Source organism: Podarcis cretensis (assembly GCF_951804945.1).
Source record: "Podarcis cretensis genome assembly, chromosome: 10".
NCBI classification, from domain to species: domain Eukaryota; kingdom Metazoa; phylum Chordata; class Lepidosauria; order Squamata; family Lacertidae; genus Podarcis; species Podarcis cretensis.
In genome coordinates, this window is record NC_137179.1 from 56,040,226 (window position 1) to 56,062,889 (window position 22,664).

A 22,664-nucleotide genomic window follows, 5' to 3' on the forward strand; every position below is an offset into this window, starting at 1 on the left:
CTCTTAGAATGAGCTGTAGCCCTGTATGCACTTAATCAGGGTGGACTCCCATTGAATTCAATGGGACTGATATCTGACCAAGAAAATCATAGGGCTGGATTCCATGACTGTTTTCTGGGAAATCTTCGATTATTTAATGCTCAACATTTAAAAAACAATAACAAACATTTAAGAACTTCAAGGCTGCATTGCCACATACACACTAACTTGAGAGTGAGTTCCACTGCAGATTTGTGAAGTAGACTTGCAAGAAAAAGAAAGAAAAAGATTGCACTGTTAGTGGCCGAATAATTCCTTAAAATTCACACAGTTAATGATCACGCTGGGTTAAGTTGCTAATAACTTTTGAATCCCATTCTCAACTCAGTGTTGAGTTGAACAAAATACTAATGTTTGCAAAAAAAAATCATACACGTTTTCTCCCTATTCTAATACTGTATTTGTCTTGTGCCAAGATTTTAGTAACAGAATTTAAAAGACAAGTGAGAAGTGGGGAAAACCAAGAATAAGAGGCCCTGTTATGGGTAGGCACTGGGAGCATAGGTATAGTTTGTGAGAAATAGAATGGGAATTCCATTGGGAATGTTGGCTAAGACCCGGGTTCTGGTTATCTTAAAGATGTGATGTAAAGCATGGAAGCCGTAGTAGGCAGGAACTGAAGTTCCAGGTTCCAGTTTTTGCACACAGATAATACACATAAAACTACAAACACACACACACACGTAAGACAGAAACAAACATAGTTGCAGAAATTGCAGTACAAAAGGGTTTTATTGGCATGACAGATGAAATTCCAGGAGAACATTTAACGTAACTGCTGACTTTACTTTTACAAACTCTCTTGCAGAGATGTTGGATTGCACATCTTCATAGCACTGTCACAGCAAGTGCTTAGCAATTCACCAGCTGGCTATGTAGCCTGTTTTTCTTAAGTAATCTGTACTGATTCATTTACTGAAAGTGTCATCTCAAGACAGGGTGTTGGAACTGTGCCCAGTGTGAACACTGAAAGGGTACAGTCTTCTGTGAGCAAAAAGGATGTACGATGGAAGAAATAGCAGTTAAAACATTATTTTAGACAGGATACACAAATGGGTCACATCGCCCAATTTATTGCTGTTGCTTTTTCTCCTGATGACTACTGCGTGCTAATCAAGTGCTGTCCTTTTAAGAAAAACTACCTTTGAATGTAAAATGCCCTAGATTTCTAGCATGTGTCAAAAATGAGAAAAGTAGAGGGAGAGAGGAGTTTTTATAGCATAGCATATATAATAATAATTTACGTAATTAAATGCTTTCTTTTTTTCGTGATAAAAAGCAGCATGAGACAAATGACAACAGACTGCTTATTACGATGGCTTTGGAGTTCTTGTTTTAAACAGAAAAAACAAAGTCTGCACAAATCATCAGTCATACAGGAGCGGGAATGCAAAAGAGAAGTGACAAAGGAGTTTGAGACAAGAAATAAACCAAACTACCCAATAATATGGGCAATCGAAATATTTAATGCAGTTTATAACTGAAAGAAACTGGGGAGTATTCCCAGTTCTTCCCATTATTGCCACATTCCATTCACTTTTCAGAAAGTGAACTTTTTTTTCTTTTTTGCCTTGAAAACACATGTATATTATTAGCTTTAAACCAGTGCTGTACAGAATTGTGCAACCCAATGTATGAAATAAAACACAGGAAACTTCAGTATATATAACTATATATAAAGGTTATCATCCATATCCAATGATCCTGTTCTACAGGCAGTAGGGATATTACACACAGAATAGCATTTTAAGGTAACCCCCTGTAGGATCCCGGTATACACAGGAAACGAAAGCAGATCCACTGCTTAGTTTTTCACATAGGATCCTGTTGCATGGGAATCCCACTGCATACTAGCAGAGTGGAACTCCAGGAGAGTCTCTGATTGCAAGTGATGAGTAAACATCAAATGACACACTGACTTTGCTGTACAGATAGTCAGTCAATCCTTCTGACTGACTATCTGATGGAAAACACATCTCTCCACCAAGACATCACACGTGGTACTAGCTCTTTTGTACACAGGTATCTCTGGATGAAGTCTCTCATTCATATATATATATATATATATATATATATATATATATATAGTGTGTGTGTGTGCCTATGCATGTATTATTTACACTCTTTGTAGTGATACCCCTGAATATAATTAAACAATAAAACGTTTTCAGATTAGAAAATCATCTGTGAAGCTCTCTCACTTTCTAAAGTTCAATTTAATATAATCTAATATTTTTTTCCCATTATAAACAGCTTATTTACACAGAAATTAAACTGTGGTCCCATAGATACAACCGAGAAAACATATTTAAAAATTATTTACACTCGTAAATAAACTTGTTCTCCAAAGGTAACTAAGATTACGCAAAGGCCAAAGGGGGGGGGGGAATGAATGGCAGACTGGTAGATTTATTCTCATTTCTCAAGTTGTGTTTTTTTGTGCATGTTCCAAATTTCTTCTTTCGAGTCCTTGACTGCCTCTATTTGCCTTGTATTGCTGCTGCTGCTTCATTTAGTGTTCTGAGAAGACTGGCTGACTTTATTTCTGGGCACAGGAAGAAAAGATTTCACTCTGGAAACACCACTCTTGAAAGATTCAGTTTTTGACTTCGTGTTGCTGCATTGCGCTGTTGGACCGCTGCTGAGAGGACACATCCCAGAATTCCCATCCTGCCGATAGAACAGCATTATATATCATGAATGATTTCACCCCTGACCAAAGCAAAAAGAATAAAGAACAAAGAAGCAAAAATTGTCTGGGATCAAGAACCCTGAGCTTACACCAAGCTTCTGCTGCCAGCTGTTACAGATACATGGAGGGGGTGAATGTACTATGCTGACTATCGCAGCAGCTCTGCTTTGTGGTATGCAAGCCATGTCTTTGGATTCCAGCACCGGCCTTTCTCTGTTATTGTGCGGGGCGACCCTAGGCATTTTTACTTTGAAGTGAAAGTTTGGGTTCCAAAGAACCTGAAGGAGCGTCTCCACCCCCATCGTTCAGCCCGGACACTGAGATCCAGCGCCGAGGGCCTTCTGGCAGTTCCCTCATTGCGAGAAGTGAGGTTAGAGGGGACCAGACAGAGGGCCTTCTCGGTAGTGGTGCCTGCCCTGTGGAACGCCCTCCTTTCAGATGTGAAGGAAATAAGCAGCTATCCTATCTTTAAAAGACATCTGAAGGCAGCCCTGTTTAGGAAAGTTTTTAATATTTTAATATTTAATGCTGTATGTTTTTAACACTTGATTGTGAGCCGCCCACAGTGGCTGGGGAAACTCAGCCAGATGGGTGGGGTATAAAAAAATTATTATTATTATTATTATTAAAGAACGTTCGCAGACCGGAACAATCACTTCCGGGTTTGCGGCGTTTGGCACCCAAAACGTTCGACTCACAAGTCGTTCAAGGTACAACTGTATGTTCAGAATTTAAGAGGAGCCCTCCTGATTGGTCCATTTAGTCCAACATACTGTTTTCCCATAAACCTCTCCTGTTGCTGCTCCATAGCAGCGGCATACCTGCTCTGAACCAGAGGTTTCATCTAGCCATCAAAGGAGGGCTTTCCTCAGCTTAACATGCCCGGGTTACATCCATATGAGGCTAGTGCGACATGTGCAACATGGGCCTGGCATAAGAAACCGTTTGGAAACATAAACTGCTGCAGCTACCATTTTAGAACATGGGTACACAAACTAAGGTCCGGGGGCCGGATCTGGCCCAATCGCCTTCTAAATCCGGCCCACAGATGTTCTGGGAATCAGCATGCTTTTACATGAGTAGAATGTGTGCTTTTATTTAAAATGCATCTCTGGGTTAATTGTGGGGCATAGGAATCCGTTCATTATTATTTTTCAAAATATAGTCCGGCCCCCCACAAGGTCTGAGGGACAGTGTACCAGCCCCCTGCTGAAAAGGTTTGTTGACCCCTGATTTAGAATGTGAAACACCTATACTTTACCCGTTGCATTGTTACCAAATTGTTCCTGGGCTTAATTCGAAATTCTAGTCTTGATCTAAATGGTTTGGGACCACAGCATTTCCAGGACAGGGTCAGTCCAAGACATTTTGGCACCTGAGATGAACCACAGAATACACCGCTGCTGTGATGTGAAATGGTGAGGAACAGGGAAGCTTTAAGGCGTGAGAGAAGTTGGGCTACCTATTATGCACTGAGTTACAGCTCCCTGAGTAAGAAATAGCACCATTTTACAGTGCTACTTGAGTTTATTTAGCTAGTCAGAATTCTGCAGTGTTAATTCTGCACAGCCAAAAGTGTGTCGAAACTGCATGAAATTGTGCTCAATTTGTAAATAAAATTGACAACGAAACATTTCTCCTTCACGATGAATCACTGTGTACACAAAACTCGATCCACCTCCTTTGTTCCCCCACTTTCCCTTCTCAAAATATATACTGGCTCCTACCACTTTATGTATGAAAACAACCCTGAAAATTTCCACCGTCCAACTGTTGAGAAAGCAAACGTTTTGCATATTAAATAGTTTCCTGTGTAGAGGCTTATACGAGATTATTTTCCTCAGGCCTCAAAATGGTATGGCTGGTGGCATTTGCAGTGTGTATTTTTGGATGAAAAGAAGAGAGCCTGTGATTACAGAATGCAGCTGCCTACATGCCTTTTAAGACTAAATAGATTCTGTGCCCACCACCATATCTGGACTTTTTTTTTCTATTTCTACAATATCCCTGTTTCTATTTTTAAATGCATGTCTTGTCTTCTCCTATTTTCTGCTTCCCTCCCTTCCCCCACCGCATCTTACGATTCCAGAAGCTACACCAAGCAGCAAGAAGAAAGAGCCGTAGGCATATCTGGGTAGAGCCACCTGCTCTTTCTGCAAGCCTGGTGGGTTCTAATCTGGATAACATAAAACCCGCTGATAAATGCATGACCTCTGCAGAGGAGACTGAAGCTGTCTAAATGCTGCAGAGATTTCTATGCACACTTCTGGACAAAGTAAAATCTATCTTCCATTCCCCCCCCCCAAAAAAAATGGGGGGAAACAATGCTAAAGGTGTGGATACAGGGGAGGAAGGGCACAACATCTCACCCTATTTCATACAATCGTAGAGTTGGAAGGGACCCTAAGGGTCATCTAGTCCAACCCCCTGCAATGCTGGAACCATAGCTGTCAACTTTCCCCTTTTCTTGCGAGGAATCCTATTCGGAATAAGGGAATTTCCCTTAAAAATGGGAAATGTTGACCAATATGGCTGGAACATGCAGCTGTCCTGTACAGGGATCAAATCTGCAACCTTGGCGTTATCAGCACCATGCTCTGACCAACTATTCTTTTTTCACTTCAGTACTACCTTTTATCTAAATCAGTAAAAATCTCTACTGCAGTAGTTATATATTTGCCACAAACCATATTATAATGAGACGATTTAACAAATGTAAGTTGGAAGGCTGATCTGTACACAATACACACCCTGTTTGGTCCCTACTGCATGGTTGCTTCTTATAACCAACATCTGCTGGCAACTATACCACATTCCTATCCATTCTTAATGAAATCAGTCCTGAGTGCTCACTGGAAGGACAGATCCTGAAGCTGAGGCTCCAATACTTTGGCCACCTCATGGGAAGAGAAGACTCCCTGGAAAAGACCCTGATGTTAGGAAAGATGGAGGGCACAAGGAGAAGGGGACGACAGAGGACGAGATGGTTGGACAGTGTTCTCGAAGCTACTAGCATGAGTCTGACCAAGCTGCGGGAGGCAGTGGAAGACAGGAGTGCCTGGTGTGCTCTGGTCCATGGGGTCACGAAGAGTCGGACACGACTAAACGACTAAACAACAACAACATACCACAAAGATGGAACTGATCAAGCTACTGCGTTCATTTGATGCCATTTTTCACTCATGAATTCATCAAAATATACTTGCCACTGGAAATGAGCCCCCTCCCTCAAATTGAGTTTCTTAGGAAATAAATTAAAAAATGTTGTCTTTTTCTGACTTAATCAAGGTGCATGGGGATATATATATATATAGAGAGAGAGAGAGCAAGCTTAAACTTTCCAAGCGTTGTGGAGGCACCTAAATGTTTATATATATATTCCCCATCAGTGACTGACTGAATCAGTATGAATACATAGACCTGTGTAGTAGTATTATTATTATTATTATTATTATTATTATTATTGTTGTTGTTGTTGTTGTTGTTATTATTATTATTATCATTATTATTATTAAACTGAATTGCAAACATTGTTTTGAACACACGTACAGAGCTAGTTGGAAGGGCCTTTGGCCATCATCCACCCCACGCCCTTGCTCAGTGCAGGATCTACAGTGCAGATGCAGCTACAGCTTTGTGGACAGAACATAATGTTGGAAGGGACTGCGAGGGTCATCTAGTCCACCCCCAATGCAGGAATCTTTTGCCCAATGTGGGGCCTGAAGCCACGACCCTGAGGTGAAGAGTCTCACGCGCTACTGTCATTCGGTCTGCTTAAATATCTAACCGCCCCCCTTCTCCAGGTAGCTGCCACTTTCCTACTGGGAGAAAGCATATAGGCTGATGTACAAACTCATCACAAGTGATACTCCCAGGCAGGCCTCCATGTGATTATCTTTATATACATTCTGAGATGCTTTGCAGACGTTCTTCCCTCTTCCCTATTTCACATGCTAAGAAGGCAACAGCCTCTTACAACTCAGAGGAAGGGGGGGAAAGCCTTTCAAGCAACTGAACATTTCTAATTGTCACTTCCAAGCAACCCTCCCCCTTGGGTACCATTTTATTCAGCCACTTCCTCTGTGTTTTTGAGTTTCCATCTGGAGAGTTCATGGTCTCTGGGCCCGATCATGAATGGCTGAAGCCGAATGCTCTCTCATCCTAGTGCAGGCTAGTCTGAGTTTCTCAATTATTTTTCCTCAGAGTGGGCTGTGTTTTGTGTGGGTGTCACAAAACCTCTTTTTTTTAAGAAACAAAATCTTCTAGGGCATGGGGCTCATTTCAAATGCCAGCAAAAATACTTCATTCTGATTATTATACCACTGAAAGGCAAGTCACGAATCGGTATGGGATAGCAACACACAAACAATCACACACAATCCCCAGTGCTAAAGGCACACAGCAATAGGGGTGAAGAACGCCACGTTTGTCAAGGGAGGTTTCACTCACGTTAATAGCTCAGCAATCCACTCAGCCCACCCACCAATTCAACACAGCCCACCCACTCCCTAGGCCTCTGTTCATATCCTACTGAAAATGTGGCAATGGGGGGAAAGCCAAAAAGATTTATACAGTGTTGTGTTGTGCTCTTCCATTTTTTCTGTCTGCACGAGCATTCCAAATTGCCAGAGAGATTGATTCCCGCTCTCCCTGCCCTGTGTGCTGTTCTGGGGGTTTTATGACCCCTACCCCAAGCCAATTTGGTGGTGCATGGGGCAGTGTAGAGATGGATTTAAGCACCACGGTGCAAATGGAAGTCCTTGCAAGGGGCTTTCCCTGATGATGTAAATCCCAACCCCCAATAACATGCATCAGTCTTTCTTGCCCATCTTGTGCCTGTCTCTGTTGTTCTCTGTCTTCTCTCATGGTGAAACTTCACTTCCACAAGGACAACACAATATAAAGAGCCTTGGCAACCATGCAGTGATTGTGCCCAGTATGCCCTGAATCTAACAAACAACTCTAGGCTTAGGTCACGGACATACAAAGACATCCTTATGCCACGTTATCACAACTCGTCACAAACCTGCTGTGATGCTGAAGTTTTGGCCTTAATGACGTTTGCTGAAAACACAGGATCCTTCTGAGAAGCATTAATCATCATCACCAGCTCATCCTTTGAATCTACTATCTGTATAAGGTTTGGTGAGGAAGGAGGGATGGAAAAAGTCAAGTGTTAGAAGTCAAAACAGGGATATGCCTATACCCCTCGTTAAGTCTACACTAGCTTCCCATGATCAATAGACTGATAGAGATAAGATTATGAAGTCAGAGGGAAATCTCACTCGCATATACAAAAACTGATACATGTTTTAAAGTAATGTTCTGCGTATCATTGTTAATCTGCTTTGATAAACCTCTTAAACCTTGGTAATACACTCTGTAAACATATTATAAAGGTTTTCAGAGTTGAAAAGAGTGTTGCCAAGCTGCAGTCTATACGCTATGTCTCCTGTGTTTAGATACAACTTATGCAGCACCACGGTACATCCAATATTGTCTACAGGACACAAACTGGACATTATTGGAGGCAGCAAGGGAACTTTCCATATGATGATGGAACTTCTACATAATGAGTTACTCCACTATGAAATAGTGGTTTATAAATATTTGTACAAATAAATAAGGGCATGCACCAAAAACTTCATGGGAAATGTGAGTTTCAAGGAGAGAGTTAATGGAAGAGAGAGGCAACAACTTGCAGCCATTTTTGAAAACAAGTTTCAGACATAAGTGGCAGGGTGAGAAAGGGAAAGGGAAGGATATGTTCAGACAGATGATGGACCTGAACACCAGCAGGAGTATTGGGATGCAAAGGTGGCCAGGATAAGAGGATGCAAAGCCACAGGAAACTTTGAAAGTACAGATGAGGATTTTGTGATGGATTCCAGGCTGAAAGATGGTGTAGGAATTAAGGACAGCTGTCAGGTGGTCTGAGCAATAAAACAGATGACTTGTTTGGTGGTAGAGCATTGGTATAGGGTGGGTGTAGGAAGAGGGGAGAGAAGGTTGCAGCTTTCAGAATGGGAGATGACAAGACCACAAATCAGAATATTTGCTGACAAAGCAGAAAAGAAAGGCTGCATTTTTACAATGTTAAAACAGGTGAAAATGAAGTGACTTGGTGGCAGTGTGGAAGAGACGTGTCTATCCAATGAGGTAGATGGTGGTATTCTCAATGGACACAGAGATGCAAACGTCTAATACAGAGTATATGAGGAAAGGAAGCACAGGAATGAGTTTGAGAGGGCGATGTAACATATGTCAGAGAAGTACTTAAGAACTGAGGAATGAATGAAGGGGGATCTTGGTCTGGGATAGGGAGACAAAACTGGGTACCAGCATATAGGCAATATGAAAACCATGGGATCTGATGGAATAACCTAGGATTGGGAACAACAATATATCACTGAGACAGATTCTAATGGGCACAGGGAACAGAGAAACGAGAGAATGGTCAGGTAGGAAGAGACCCAGTTGAGGACAGAAACTAGGGCAAGAAGGGAATCTGGCAAGATGAGGACAGAGACCTTTGAATTTGGCCGTGAGGAAATCATCTGCTGAGGGACTTTAAATAGAGAGCAGGAGAGGAGTTGGAGGAGAAAGAAGTGAGAATGAGCCATTTTGCAGACATTTTGGAATTGTAATTCTGCAAGTGCTCTATTTAAATCCAGCCTTATTTTTTATTTATGTAATTATAAGCATTTTAAAATGGAATAAATAAATGAAAAGTGGGAGTAAGCAGTCAACTGAAGGAGTTTGGAGACAACACCGGGTAGAAACAGAAAAGGAAGGCACTTAGAGAGATGGATGAGTCTATGAATGTTTTCCTGAGAACAGGAGAAAATTGTGACGTGTTGGAATGAAGCATGGATGGAACCAGAGGAAATGGACAGGCCGATTACGTTGTGAAGAGATGTAGACTGCAGTTACCTTGCTTATGTCAGATTCCGATTTGCTTAAACATATGCTCTGAAGCTCCTGCACAAGGTCTACTTCATCATCAGAACCAACCGATAGCCTCTGCTCCAGGTTTAACACACTTAGTGGGTCATCTTCTAGACGTCTAGGAAAACAAAACAAAAGCCAATTTAATTTATTCTACAAGTTCATTAAAAAAAAAAATCATTCTTGACACTGTTGCCTAGGAAAAATGAGATTTTAAAATTGAGAGTTTTGGGTCTACTCAAAATATATCTGGGTTGAATATTAATTCTATGAGTGGTTTAATTAATCTTCCCTGCTACACGGGCATTTCCTTACTAATCTACAAGGGAGAAATGGCCTTTTCTAGTATAATGTGCGAGCAAGTTCACACATGCAACATTAAACGATGGCAACCATTAAACACTGCAGACAGACCTTTCATATCATCAAACATAAATGCAAGCACAATATTTTTTTTAACAAAGGCATTGCAAACATTTACATAGGATTGAGTCACAATCTGTTGAAACAACAGATAATGTATATATGTAAAGTGTTCTCCCAAAGCTGCAAATCCTCTGGAGAAGTAAAACTAAACTTGACTTGAGTCTCATTCAGTTAATCTGTGCCTTTGACCATTTGCTGGATTTTTAGAAAGTATCACACTGGCTTAAGGACTGCCATTCTGCAAACTAATACAGATGGGAATTCATTCCTGTGAACTATTCGAAAGCAAGTGTGTAGGCTGTTCTGTTTTGTATAAGCCAGGAACGTTATAGAATGTTCCTGAAGACCAGGCATGTGTCCAATAGCACTCACATGCACTTTGGCAGGACCAGCTCATGACATTTTGACACCTGAGGCACCTCCCTCCCATTCAGGAAAAATGGGGTGATGGATGATCAGGAACATCAGGAACGAGAGAGAAAGATCGACATTGGGATCTGCTGCCCTGGTGGATCCTTGCCACCTGAAGCGGTTGCCTCACCTTGCTTCATGGGTGCACCAACCCTGCACATTGCTCTCAACCACTTTTATCTTTTTAACAAAACATGTTGAGGCTGTGACAACCGGCAGCAAAGAACCTGCAGTTCTTCAGGACTTGTGCTTTCCAACCTTTGTGGCATTTTGGCAGGTCGTGAATTGGCAGCTTTGTGTTTGCCATCTGCACGTGGTTTGATATTTTGGCTACGGCATCCAGCCAGAGTAATTTAAGGTGAATATTATTGTCTGCATATTGTCCCATTTCCTTTGTAGTTGGGGGAGGGGAGGGCAATGATGCTCACCTCATCTCACACGATCGGCTTACTGACCACAGGGCAAACAATTATCTAAAATTTCCTAGAAGACGGACTGGGACAAAGCCACATAAAAATGTACAGTACTAGGTTATTACAGAATTCAGTTATTTAATTTTATCATTGCCTAATAATTTTCCAGTCCCCCTCCAAAAGCAACTTACTTTTTTGTTAGAGAAGCCATTTTGTTCCCATTTTCCTGCAATATGTTCTTTGACTTGACACCTACACAAGACGAAGGATGAGAAGCATTGACACACACATACAGTCAGTGGGAGTAATCTATGAAGCACCAATGGTGCCAATCCTGTACAGTGGTACCTCGGGTTAAGAACTAAATTCATTCTGGAGGTCCGCTCTTAACCTGAAACTGTTCTTAACCTGAGGTACAACTTTAGCTAATGGGGCCTCCCACTGCTGCCAAGACGCCGGAGCACGATTTCTGTTCTCATCCTGAAGCAAAGTTCTTAACCTGAGGTACTACTTCTGGGTTATTGGAGTCTGTAACCTGAAGCGTCTGTAACCCGAGGTACCACTGGACAGTCATACCTCAGGTTACAGGCGCTTCAGGTTGCGTTTTTTTGGGGTTACGCACCAGCGAAACACGGAAGTACTGGAACGGGTTACTTCCGGGTTTCGGGGGTCGCGCATGCGTAGAAGCGCCGAATCGCTCCGGGTTGCGAATGCTGCGGGTTGTGAACGTGCATCCCTCACAGATCACATTTGCAACCCGAGTGTCCACTGTATCTGTTTTAGCAGGGTTAAAGAGAAGTTGCACTTCAGCGGTGGTGAGTGGATTATGCATATCGTTGGTAAACAACAACAACAACAACTCAGAAATGAAAGAGCCTTGACTGAATGGTTAAAGGACAGAACATTCACATTAAACAGAATTTCCTGGCCCATCTCTGCAGTTCCTACAGGGCCTTTCATTCCCATTAGCCATTACCTTCTGCATTCTCCTCTTTCCTACTCCAGGACTGGGCTGACAAGTGGACTGATTTCTTACGAGGACTGGTGCTCACTTTTCTCCAAGCGATGCTTTCTCCTCTTTTCTTGGGGCAGTTCTTGTAGTTTGACACCATAGAGAGGGGGAAGTTTCCTCCTTTGAAATCAGCAATGTACCGATCCAGTTCTGAAACATTGAGAACAAAATAAGCCGTGGTGATAATTCAAGACCTGAAATATTATAATGTGATGTCAAATGCCTTTGTCTAAAAGAGCATCAGCTGAGCTTTTTTTAAAAAAAACCACCATGGTTTTATGGAACTGGAAGATTTGCTGTGATTGCAAGGATGAATAAAGAGGTCGAACAATGAAATATTATAGGTTTTTGAGACTTGATTGATTGGTTTTGTGGGCTCAGCAGTAAGCAGTAGATCTCTTACAATCGTGGGCTACCTAACTGCTCAACCAGAAATAAATCACGGGCCCCAATGTAAAAATGAATTACCTTTGGTTTCACAAAGAAACACACAAGCAAATGACACAGGAGGCACCAGGGGCAGAAACCGTGTGTGTGATGATTGCATGAGAGAGAAAGAGAAGAGATGAATGCAAAAATAGAGATTCAGGCCCTCATAGCCAGAAAGGAGAGAGCTGCAGTGACTGGACCAATAAAGGGAACTATGAGCAATATACTCAAACACTTGACCACAACAAAAATAAGAAAAAATGGAGAATTTATCTACATTTGTGAACACGTCAGACTCCTTGCAAAATAAAAATATCTAGTGCTCAAACTCCATGGGAAAAGACCCATGCAATTGATCACACCTATGTGGCTGTAGCAAATAATAATAATAATAATAATAATAATAATAATAATAATAATAATAAAAAATATACCACTCTTCATCTGTAGACCTCAGGGCAGTTCACAACGTAACAGTGCCGAGAGATGAACTCATGGAGAAATGACTCCCTCAACTCTAGTTTAACATTACGTGATCAGTAATCTTCATAGTTTTGTGGTCAAGAATGAATTTTCCCCAGATCAGACAGGCAAGCAACAGCAGTTTGCTTTTGAATTGCTTAAGATATTCTGATCACTCCAAAACACGTTTCTTGAAACCTTGTCTGAGATGCGGTAGTTAGTGAGTGCTATCAATGTCTTCTAGGATTGCTGGGTTATAGCCTTCAGTTTCCTTCCTGGACTTTTGAGTCTAGCAATCAACCCAGTTACTATTTCCCACCTGCTCTGGGAAGAGGACATCCATGCAGAACAGCTTTATTTAAGAGGATGCTGAGCGCAGCTTTCACCACAGCCTGTTGACCTTGGCTCGGACTTTTCTTGACTGCCATCTGTCCCAGTGTGGATGGTCTTTTCAGAGAAGCTCTGGAGAGAATTGCTTCTTGAACTCGGGGAGCAATGACAGAATTCCATAACTTGGACATCCACCTTGGAGCACAGAGGGAAAAGAAATAACACTAAGGCATGAAAATTGTAGCTGCAGTTTTTTTCATCCTTGCATGAGATGCTGTTGAAATTCCCTCTTCTGGTATGGGGCAATAGTTTAGAGGCAGAGTGTGTGCTTTGAGTTCAGAAGATCCTATATTCAGTCCCTTGCATGTTGGTAAAAAAAAATCAGGTGATATAAAATATCTCTTTCTGAGACCACAGAGAGCTCCTACAGATCCTGAGAAAGACACCTGGACAGCAAACCATTGCTGTCTTGTAAAGTTGTACCTTGGTTCTTGAACTTAATACATTCTTGGAATCTGTTCGACTCCCAAAACGGTTCAAAAACCAAGGCACGGCTTCCAATTGGCTGCAGGAGCTTCCTGTACTCAGTTGGAAGCCACGGAAGCCATGTCGGATGTCTGGCTTCCAAAAAACGTTTGCAAACCGGAACACTCACTTCCAGGTTTGCAGCGTTTGGGAGCCAAAATGCCCGAGTACCAATTCGTTCGAGAACCAAGGTACAATTGTACTTGGGCTGTACAAACACTTCCAAGAACTTGAACCTCCCTTTCTATGTGACAAGTGTGTCATGTAATCATAATCAAAGACATAAAATGTAATTTTAGCCCCTGGATTTAATAGTCGAATGGAGGCCCAGTGTGTATTACTGCATTTGTGAAGCACACAATTACTTTTCCCCACTACTGCCATTGCATGCTTTCCAACTCCTTATATATTCCTGATATGTTATATCAAAAAAATAACTAACCAAAGAGTTTGCTAGCTCGAATAAAAAAGAGAGAAAATACCCCTGAGCATTTAAGGAACTCATTTACATCATAGCACCATCATGATTGTCGGAATGAAATAAAAAGTAAAAGAATAATAAATTCAGCATCTGTAACCAAGTAAATGTCTACACAGTGGTGCTGCAACTATTTTTTTTTTAAAAAAAGAATGAAGTTATTCTGCTCTGTGTTGTACATAATTGCAATTAAGCAGTATATCAGGGCTTGCCAACCTTTTTGAAGCAGCAGGTACATTTTGAATTTTGAGAAAAAGCTGTGGGTGCCAGTCGCAAAATGGCTGCCAAGAAGGCACGGTGTAACACAAAATTAGAAAGAGTACAGCCATGGGAGAAAGATTGGGAAATTCTATAAATTTGAATTAGTGGTGCTAGAACAGATTACAGTGATGTACTGGAGAAGTAAGTATTTTAAGGATGTCACTGCTGCACTGTATCATGAATAAAGATTAAACGACAAGACTTACTTCACTGTTGTGTGGCTGTGACCAGGCACCACCGGACAAGACAGAAAATGCTTCGGTCCAACAAGTGCTTCAGGTGCACCAAGCCGTGATAAACATGAATTGAGTTGGTGCCAGACTGCGAGAATCCAATCTATGATCTTGCACACTGGATCACACGGAGGAGGCATTTTTCCTTTGAACTGGAGAGAGAGCAGATGATTGGTTTTGGACTTCTTTGAAGAAGGAAAGCAACTTCACAACACAACATGCTGTACATAAGCAGTAGGTTTCACTAAAACACTTGCATGCTCATTCCTTGATAACCGCAGCATCAAGCAGTCACTGCTCGTGTGAAAAACCCACCATGGATCAAATACCACCAAGACACCTGTCCTTCTCACTTCTCATCACACAAGTGCTTTTTGATGGAGCTTTCATGGCTGAAAGTCATTGTGTTGAGTGACCAAGTGATAAGATATCAAATGGTGTACAGGCATGTGTGAATTATTTCCAAACTCGGAAAGATGAAAACATTTGAGTTCTTTTGAAGCAACACAAGCAGTGGCCAGAAACTCCGAAGCACACCTAAATCTAAACAATTTTAAGAAGATGCAAATTCAGTAGGATGCTCCAGCTTCTAATATGAACCAAAATTTTAATATTTGAAACTATGGAGGGTTTTCTTTCGCCCTTCCAGTGGTAGTAACATCAACTGATTTCTTGAGCAAGCCCTATAATAATGGACAAGGGTTGTACATGTGTACATTTTAATGGGGCTTTTTTAAAAAAAGAAGAACATCCCAATGGATGAATAAAGCCTAATTCTATATGAAGCATTCACACTTAAGTCCCAGTAGAAGTATTACAGAGATATTGGCTATGCAGTCTGCCTTCAACTGGCATATCATCACCACCTCAAGAGGGAACAAGGCATAACATTACATATAGCAAGAAACAACAGTGTCGCCAGCAGTGTGCAGATGCTCTCGCTTAAGCCATCTTGCCAGGACAAGCTTGGGGAATATGACTGCTGCACATCTAATGTTACAAAGGAACAAATGAAGCCTTTGGGGCTGTAACTTTTCTCCCAATTAACATTTAATGCTACCTGGGCACAAGTTCTGACCATCACATTGGTGGTGAAAAGTCTTGATCTGGTAAGCAAAAATGCATCAGTCCTGTCAGCAATGCTTTAAGTCTATTCATCATTTCAATTTCCCACAATGCCATTGTGGTAGCATTGCTAGGGGCCCTAGATGCAGACACTGGGCACTACTTCACTACCAAATAAGCCCACTAGGGTCTACTGCACCCATAGTTTTGTTTTGTTTCAGTGTAAATAATCTTGCACCTCTCACAAAAAAGAGGGCTCTCTTGTTTTATAACAACTGTATAAAGAAAGGGCCAAGTACTATGGATCTCTCGCGCAGCGGAGGCCTACTGCTATCAATGACTTCAAATTTCAAATTATTCCTTCAGTTCTCATTGTGTTGGTTTGCTCATTTGCTGAAGCTATTTCGGCGCATTTATGCCCTTGCTTCCATTTTGCTCGTTTTCAATTAAAAAACACTTGTAGACAACGGGGAGCACTCCAGGCATTTAACAAAGATAGAGGCAGAGATCAGGAAACGACAGAAGAACCATACACAAGTATTCAGTTAAGGGATAATGCCTTGCTTTGAGGCAAGAGCTAAAAAGGAAATCCTTTCTTAAGAAATAACTCATGTTCTTCCTAATCTCATTAGAAGCAGGGCTTTCTGGTGTGCAGTCAGACCAGCTGTGGAAAGATACCATTTTGGTTGTTTTTTTTACAGCGTTGCTTTCATAGTCCTGTTGTGGACATTTAATTGAAATTAATTTTAAATGGGAATATCATGATGAGGGTTGTGTATATATTAGTATAAAATGCATAAACTTCTGCACCAAGGTAACCCTAATTCACTACCCTGTATGCATTATTGGCACTTTTTGAATAATGTAAATCTGCAATCCTATACCTACTCATCTGGGAGCAAATCCCATCGAACTCAATGAGACTTGCTTCTGCATAGACATATAAGATTCCACTATATATTCATCTTGCTCTCACCACAGGGAAATGCTTCGCACTTCCAACCCAACATTGAATACTACCACAATACTTTGCTGTTTCAGTTCATATGTGGAGTGCCAGCTATTACTGGTGATGAGTGCTCCCTGGAAGTTCATCACGGAAAGCACACCTTTCATGAGCTTTCTCCAAAATCCCAAGATAAAACTTGGCTCCTATATGAACCTTTTCTAGGAATGCACTAAAAGCCCCAGAACTCCCCCTCCCTCCCTGTTGTTTTTTACATGGTTGCTGCTGTTTCATAAGCACCAAGTGGGAAGGAGGAATTTCATCACAATTACCTGGTACCTTATGAATCCCTTGCTTGGTTCATTATTCGACCTATCTCCCGCTGGAACAGCAGAAGAAGGTAGTTTAGGGAAGAGGAAGGAAAGGGAAGAGGAGGCTGGAAGAGAACTGGGTTGATGTGTGGGGTGGAAGAAGCTGAGATCTTTCTTAGCTCAAATAAAAATCCAAGCCCAAGAAGAATTATAACACTGCAATGTTCATCTTCTATTGAGACAGACATTATGAGTCCTGGATGCTTGTACAGTCGTACCTTGGATCCCAAACACCCTGGAACTCGGACGTTTTGGCTCCCAAATGCCGCAAACCTGGAAGTGACTGTTCCGGTTTGCAAACGTTCTTTTGGAACCCAAATGTCTGATGGGGCTTCCATGACTTCTGATTGGCTGCAGGAGCTTCCTGCAGCCAATCAGAAGCCACAATTTGGTTTTCGAACATTTTGGAAGTCGAACGGATTTCCAGAATGGATTCCATTCGACTTCCAAGGTACGACAGTATTTTTGAGAGTCAAAATACAAAAATTTCAGTGACATCACTAACTACTATGCAACTATAGCTCTATAGACTATAGTATACCTTACACAAATATTTTAATGATTACTGTGATGATGTATGTGGTGTGCCTTGAATGTGGAAAGAACACAACAAACCTAACATATCTAAATATCAAAGCAGCTTTCGTTTACGATGGGCTCACATCCTTGAGGTTTCAATCTCTTAATCCATGTTGGCTTCTGTGACTCCTAATCATTGTGAGACAAAGAACTGTCTCTCAGGTGCTACTTGCGGAAGAAGTCGCGCCTGCTAAATTTCTCTCTGCCGCACATTCTCGAGATCATCTCTCTGCCACTGCAGGCTCAAGAAAATCACTTAAAGCTAGTTCCTGACAAACACCCCAGTTCCACTAAGCAGCAATGATTTATGACTTCATTTCAAAGGGAGTAGGATGATAAACCATCCATTGCTAACTAGGATTTGAAGCTCTCCATGCTGCCAGGAGACCTACAATCAGAGAAGAAGAAGAAGAAGAAGAAGAAGAAGAAGAAGAAGAAGAAGAAGAAGAAGAAGAAGAAGAATCCACCCAGTGGTTGTGTACATAAAAAGGGGTCTCAGATTTTTCTTTATTTCGGTAGGCATTATTCCTAACAGGAAGGCTTCAGGGATTTTGGGGGAATGAAAATTTAAGAATCTACTTAATTTCATTATATATGATATCCCAAAATTCTCTTATTCTTTTATACTCCAACCACAGTGGCTAGGATTCTAATAGGTAAGAATTGGAAAAGTGACAACATCCCCACCCAAACAGACTGGCAAGTGAGAATGATTGAATATCTACAACTCGCAAAGATGAAAACTCAATACAAAAAGTTAATAAAGATTGGATAATTTTTGAAGAATATAATAGAAATTACTGTGATAATGCTAACCTCTGGGCAGACATAGAATGAATCATGAAATATAAAGAAAGTATATAATAATTGGAAGTTGGAAGAAATGGAAATTCCAATTGGAAGTTGGAAGAAATGGAAATTAAAATAATAATAATGAAATGTTTATAGGTTAACAAATGTAAAATAGCACAATGAAAAGAATCAGAAGTTAGTGTCAAGGGTGTGTTTGGTGTGTTTATGTTGTAATATGTGCAGTGTGTAGATGTGTCACTGCTTTTAAAAACCAGCCTGAAGCAGTCTCCATCCCTTACGTGTCTGTGACAAACCTGAAGGATGAAAGCTAATCACCAGGCAACAACTCAACACTGCTGCAGTACAGCTGGGTGGATTTTTCTTTTTCTTTTTAAAATAAACTTTATTATGCATCAATTAAGATCAGTTTACATATTACCAATAACATTTAACTTAAACAGTCCATACAACACATCCAGTACAACACTACACCTCTATTGAAGTCTTAAACGGTAGCAGTTACAGCAGTCAGAAAATGCCTCTGTAACACGTATTGGTGATGTAATTGACTACCAATAAGCCAAGACCGCTCAAAAGCAATTCTGCAATTTGATTTAAGAAAGGCTTATGCATGAAAGTTACTGGTTTGTTGCTGGTATGTAGGAACGATGATGAAGTTCCACCTGTGTATTTATAAATATATACAGTCAATCCTTGGCTCCCGAATGGCTCCGTTTTCAAACTTTTCAGCTCCCAAAGGCCGAAAACACGGAAGTAAATGCTCCAGTTTTCGAATGTTTTTCGGAAGCTGAACATCTGACGTGGCTTCCGCTTGAGTGCAGGATGCTCTTTCAACCAATTGGAAACCGCGCCTCGGTTGTCGAACGTTTTGGAACGGACTTCCAGAATGGATTACATTTGACAACAGAGGTTTAACTGTATCCCAATTCATAAACTAAATCGCAGAAGCTTATTATTGAGCGGTATACAAAGGCTCACTTCTTTGTCCTCCAAAATGGAAGAGCTTTAGTTCTCTTATTAATTTATTTGGTTCTAGTAACGCTGAACACCTTTTGTAGTGAACAGTGACCTGAAACTCATGCAGGCATGCTCCTACCTTGCTTAAAACCTTCCTTCTTAAGAACCTTTGCAGGAGGCCGTGGATCGGTTCTCCGTCCCATCTTAGCTGAACCCAGAGGAAATGTTGCTGAACCATCAGGTCAGAGCCTTGAAGCCGAGATTTTGCAATGGTCCCCATAAGAAAACAATTCTCGTGGAAGTAATAAGCTTCAGATGCACCATTGGCTAAACAAAACAACAACAAGACAACCAAAAGAGAAGAAAAACTCAAAATAAAACATCCAGGTGACAGAGTCCAAATGAAAGCTCATCTAAATGGATTACATATCACTGTGGCAGGGTTCGTATGCGACTCCCCTGTCATTCTGTACTGAGCTAAGCCTCAAACCATACCATGAACCTTGCTTATACCTTGTGGTTTGTCTGGAGAGAGCTAATCCATGAGCCTGGGTTCAGGTGCCCTGCTAAGGCTATGGCTTAGCTCAGTGCAAATGCACTGCAGAGAGATCAGGGAGGAGTCAGGTGCAGGCTGGGATGTTTGTGTGTTTGTGCTAAGCCTGTGTCAAGTGCAAACTTCCTAAGAAAACTCTGCTCTTTAAAACAAAATAAAGAAAATTCCTTCCAGTAGCACCTTAGAGACCAACTAAGTTTGTTATTGGTATGAGCTTTCGTGTGCATGCACACATCTTCAGATACTTTAAATAATAATAATAATAATAATAATAATAATAATAATAATAATAATAATAATTTATTATTTATATCCCGCCCATCTGGCTGGGCCTTCCCAGCCACTCTGGGCGGCTTCCATAAAAACCAAAAATACAGTAAAATCACACATTAAAAACTTCCCTGAACAGGGCTGCCTTAAGATGTCTTCTGAATGTCAGGTAGTTGTTTATCGCTTTGACATCTGCTGGAAGGGCGTTCCACAGGGTGGGTGCCACTACCGAGAAGGCCCTCTGCCTGGTTCCCTGTAGCTTTGCTTCTCGCAATGAGGGAACCGCCAGAAGGCCCTCGGCGCTGGACCTCAGCGTCTGGGCAGAATGATGGGGGTGGAGACGCTCCTTCAGGTTTACTGGACCGAGGCCGTTTAGGGCTTTAAAGGTCAGCACCAACACTTTGAATTGTGCTCGGAAACATACTGGGAGCCAATGTAGGTCTTTCAAGACCGGTGTTATATGGTCTCGGCGGCCGCTCCCAGTCACCAGTCTAGCTGCCGCATTCTGGATTAGTTGTAGTTTCCGAGTCACCTTCAAAGGTAGCCCCACGTAGAGTGCATTGCAGTAGTCCAAGCGGGAGATAACCAGAGCATGCACCACTCTAGCGAGACAGTCCGCAGGCAGATAGGGTCTCAGCCTACGTACCAGATGGAGCTGGTAAACAGCTGCCCTGGACACAGATTTGACCTGTGCCTCCATGGACAGCTGTGAGTCCAAAATGACTCCCAGGCTGCGCACCTGGTCCTTCAGGGGCACAGTTACCCCATTCAGGACCAGGGAATCCTCCACACCTGCCCGCCTCCTGCCCCCCAGAAACAGTACTTCTGTCTTGTCAGGATTCAACCTCAATCTGTTAGCCGCCATCCATCCTCCAACCGCCTCCAGACACTCACACAGGACCTTCACTGCCCTCACTGGTTCTGATTTAAAAGAGAGGTAGAGCTGGGTATCATCTGCATACTGATGAACACCCAGCCCAAACCTCCTGATGATCTCTCCCAGCGGCTGCATGTAGATGTTGAAAAGCATGGGGGAGAGGACAGAACCCTGAGGCACCCCACAAATGAGAGCCCAGGGGTCTGAACACTCATCCCCCACCACCACTTTCTGAACACGGCCCAGGAGGAAGGAGCGGAACCACTGTAGGACAGTGCCCCCAGCTCCCAGCCCCTCAAGATGGTCCAGAAGGATGTTATGGTCGATGGTATCAAACGCCGCTGAGAGATCCAGCAGAACTAGGAAACAGCTCTCACCTTTGTCCCTAGCCCGCCGGAGATCATCAACCAGTGCGACCAAGGCAGTTTCAGTCCCATGATGAGGCCTGAATCCCGACTGGAAGGGATCCAAATGGCCCGCTTCTTCCAGGCGTGCCTGGAGTTGTTCGGCAACCGCTCGCTCTATCACCTTGCCCAAGAATGGAAGATTTGAGACTGGGTGATAGTTGGCCATTGTGGCCGCATCTAAAGATGGTTTTTTAAGAAACGGTTTAATAACTGCCTCTTTCAGCGGGTCTGGGAAGGCTCCCTCACGGAGGGAAGCATTCATCACCCCACGAAGCCCATCGCCCAGTCCTTCCCGGCTAGCTTTTATAAGCCAGGATGGGCAAGGATCCAGGAGACAGGTGGTTGGTTTCACTCGTCCAAGCAGCCTGTCCACATCCTCGGAGGTAACAGATTGGAATTGATCCCACTCAACTTGACTAGACAGAACTCTAGCACTCACCCGCCCTGGCCCTGCTCCCACGGTGGAGTCTACTTCTTCCCGAATCTGAGCGATTTTATCTTCAAAAAACTTTGCAAAATCATTGCAGGAGAACATGTGGCCCGTACTGGGCCCCGATGTTACAGGTGGTTCCGCTAAATTGTGAACCACCTGAAAAAGTCTCCTGCTGCTGTTTTCTGCAGATGCAATAGAGGCGGTGAAGAAATTCTTCTTCGCCGTCGCTATCGCCACTTGGTAGTCTCGACGTTGAGCTCTAACCTGTGTCCGTTCAGATTCGGAATGAGTTATCCGTCACCGGCGCTCTAGCCGTCTCAAAGATTGTTTCATTGCCCTCAGATCCGTGGAAAACCACGGGGCTCTCCGGGCTCCATGCAATCGGAGAGGGCGCTTCGGAGCCAAACAGTCAATAGCCCTGGTTAACTCCGCATTCCAGCGGGCCACCAGGGAATCAGCTGAAAGGCCATCAACATGGGATAAAGCATCCCCTACCACTCTCTGGAAACCATTTGGATCCATTAAGTGGCGGGGGTGGACCATCCGAATTGGTCCCACCTCCCTGCAGAGGGGATGGGTCGCAGAGAAGTCCAGTTGCACCAGGAAGTGATCTGACCATGGCACTTCTTTTGTTTCACTTTTACTTAGTGTCAGATCACCAACATCCATAGAGGTAAACACCAGGTCCAAGGCATGTCCGCGGCTATGGGTTGGGCCAGACTTATTCAGGGACA

The 22,664-nt window shown here is 42.5% G+C and overlaps 1 protein-coding gene across 1 annotated transcript in view; it reads right to left on the minus strand.

Moving 5' to 3' along the window:
- Positions 1 to 752: 752 nt before the first annotated feature.
- The window catches only part of CTTNBP2 (cortactin binding protein 2), a 105,405-nt gene continuing 83,493 nt past the window's right edge, over positions 753 to 22,664 (minus strand). Inside the window, 9 exon segments of the mRNA XM_079994057.1 lie at positions 753 to 2,548; positions 2,551 to 2,709; positions 7,758 to 7,862; positions 9,665 to 9,797; positions 11,121 to 11,181; positions 11,906 to 12,091; positions 13,152 to 13,357; positions 14,633 to 14,811; positions 19,530 to 19,717. Coding sequence (XP_079850183.1) covers positions 2,462 to 2,548; positions 2,551 to 2,709; positions 7,758 to 7,862; positions 9,665 to 9,797; positions 11,121 to 11,181; positions 11,906 to 12,091; positions 13,152 to 13,357; positions 14,633 to 14,811; positions 19,530 to 19,717 — 1,304 coding nt within the window. The 3' untranslated portion in view covers positions 753 to 2,461.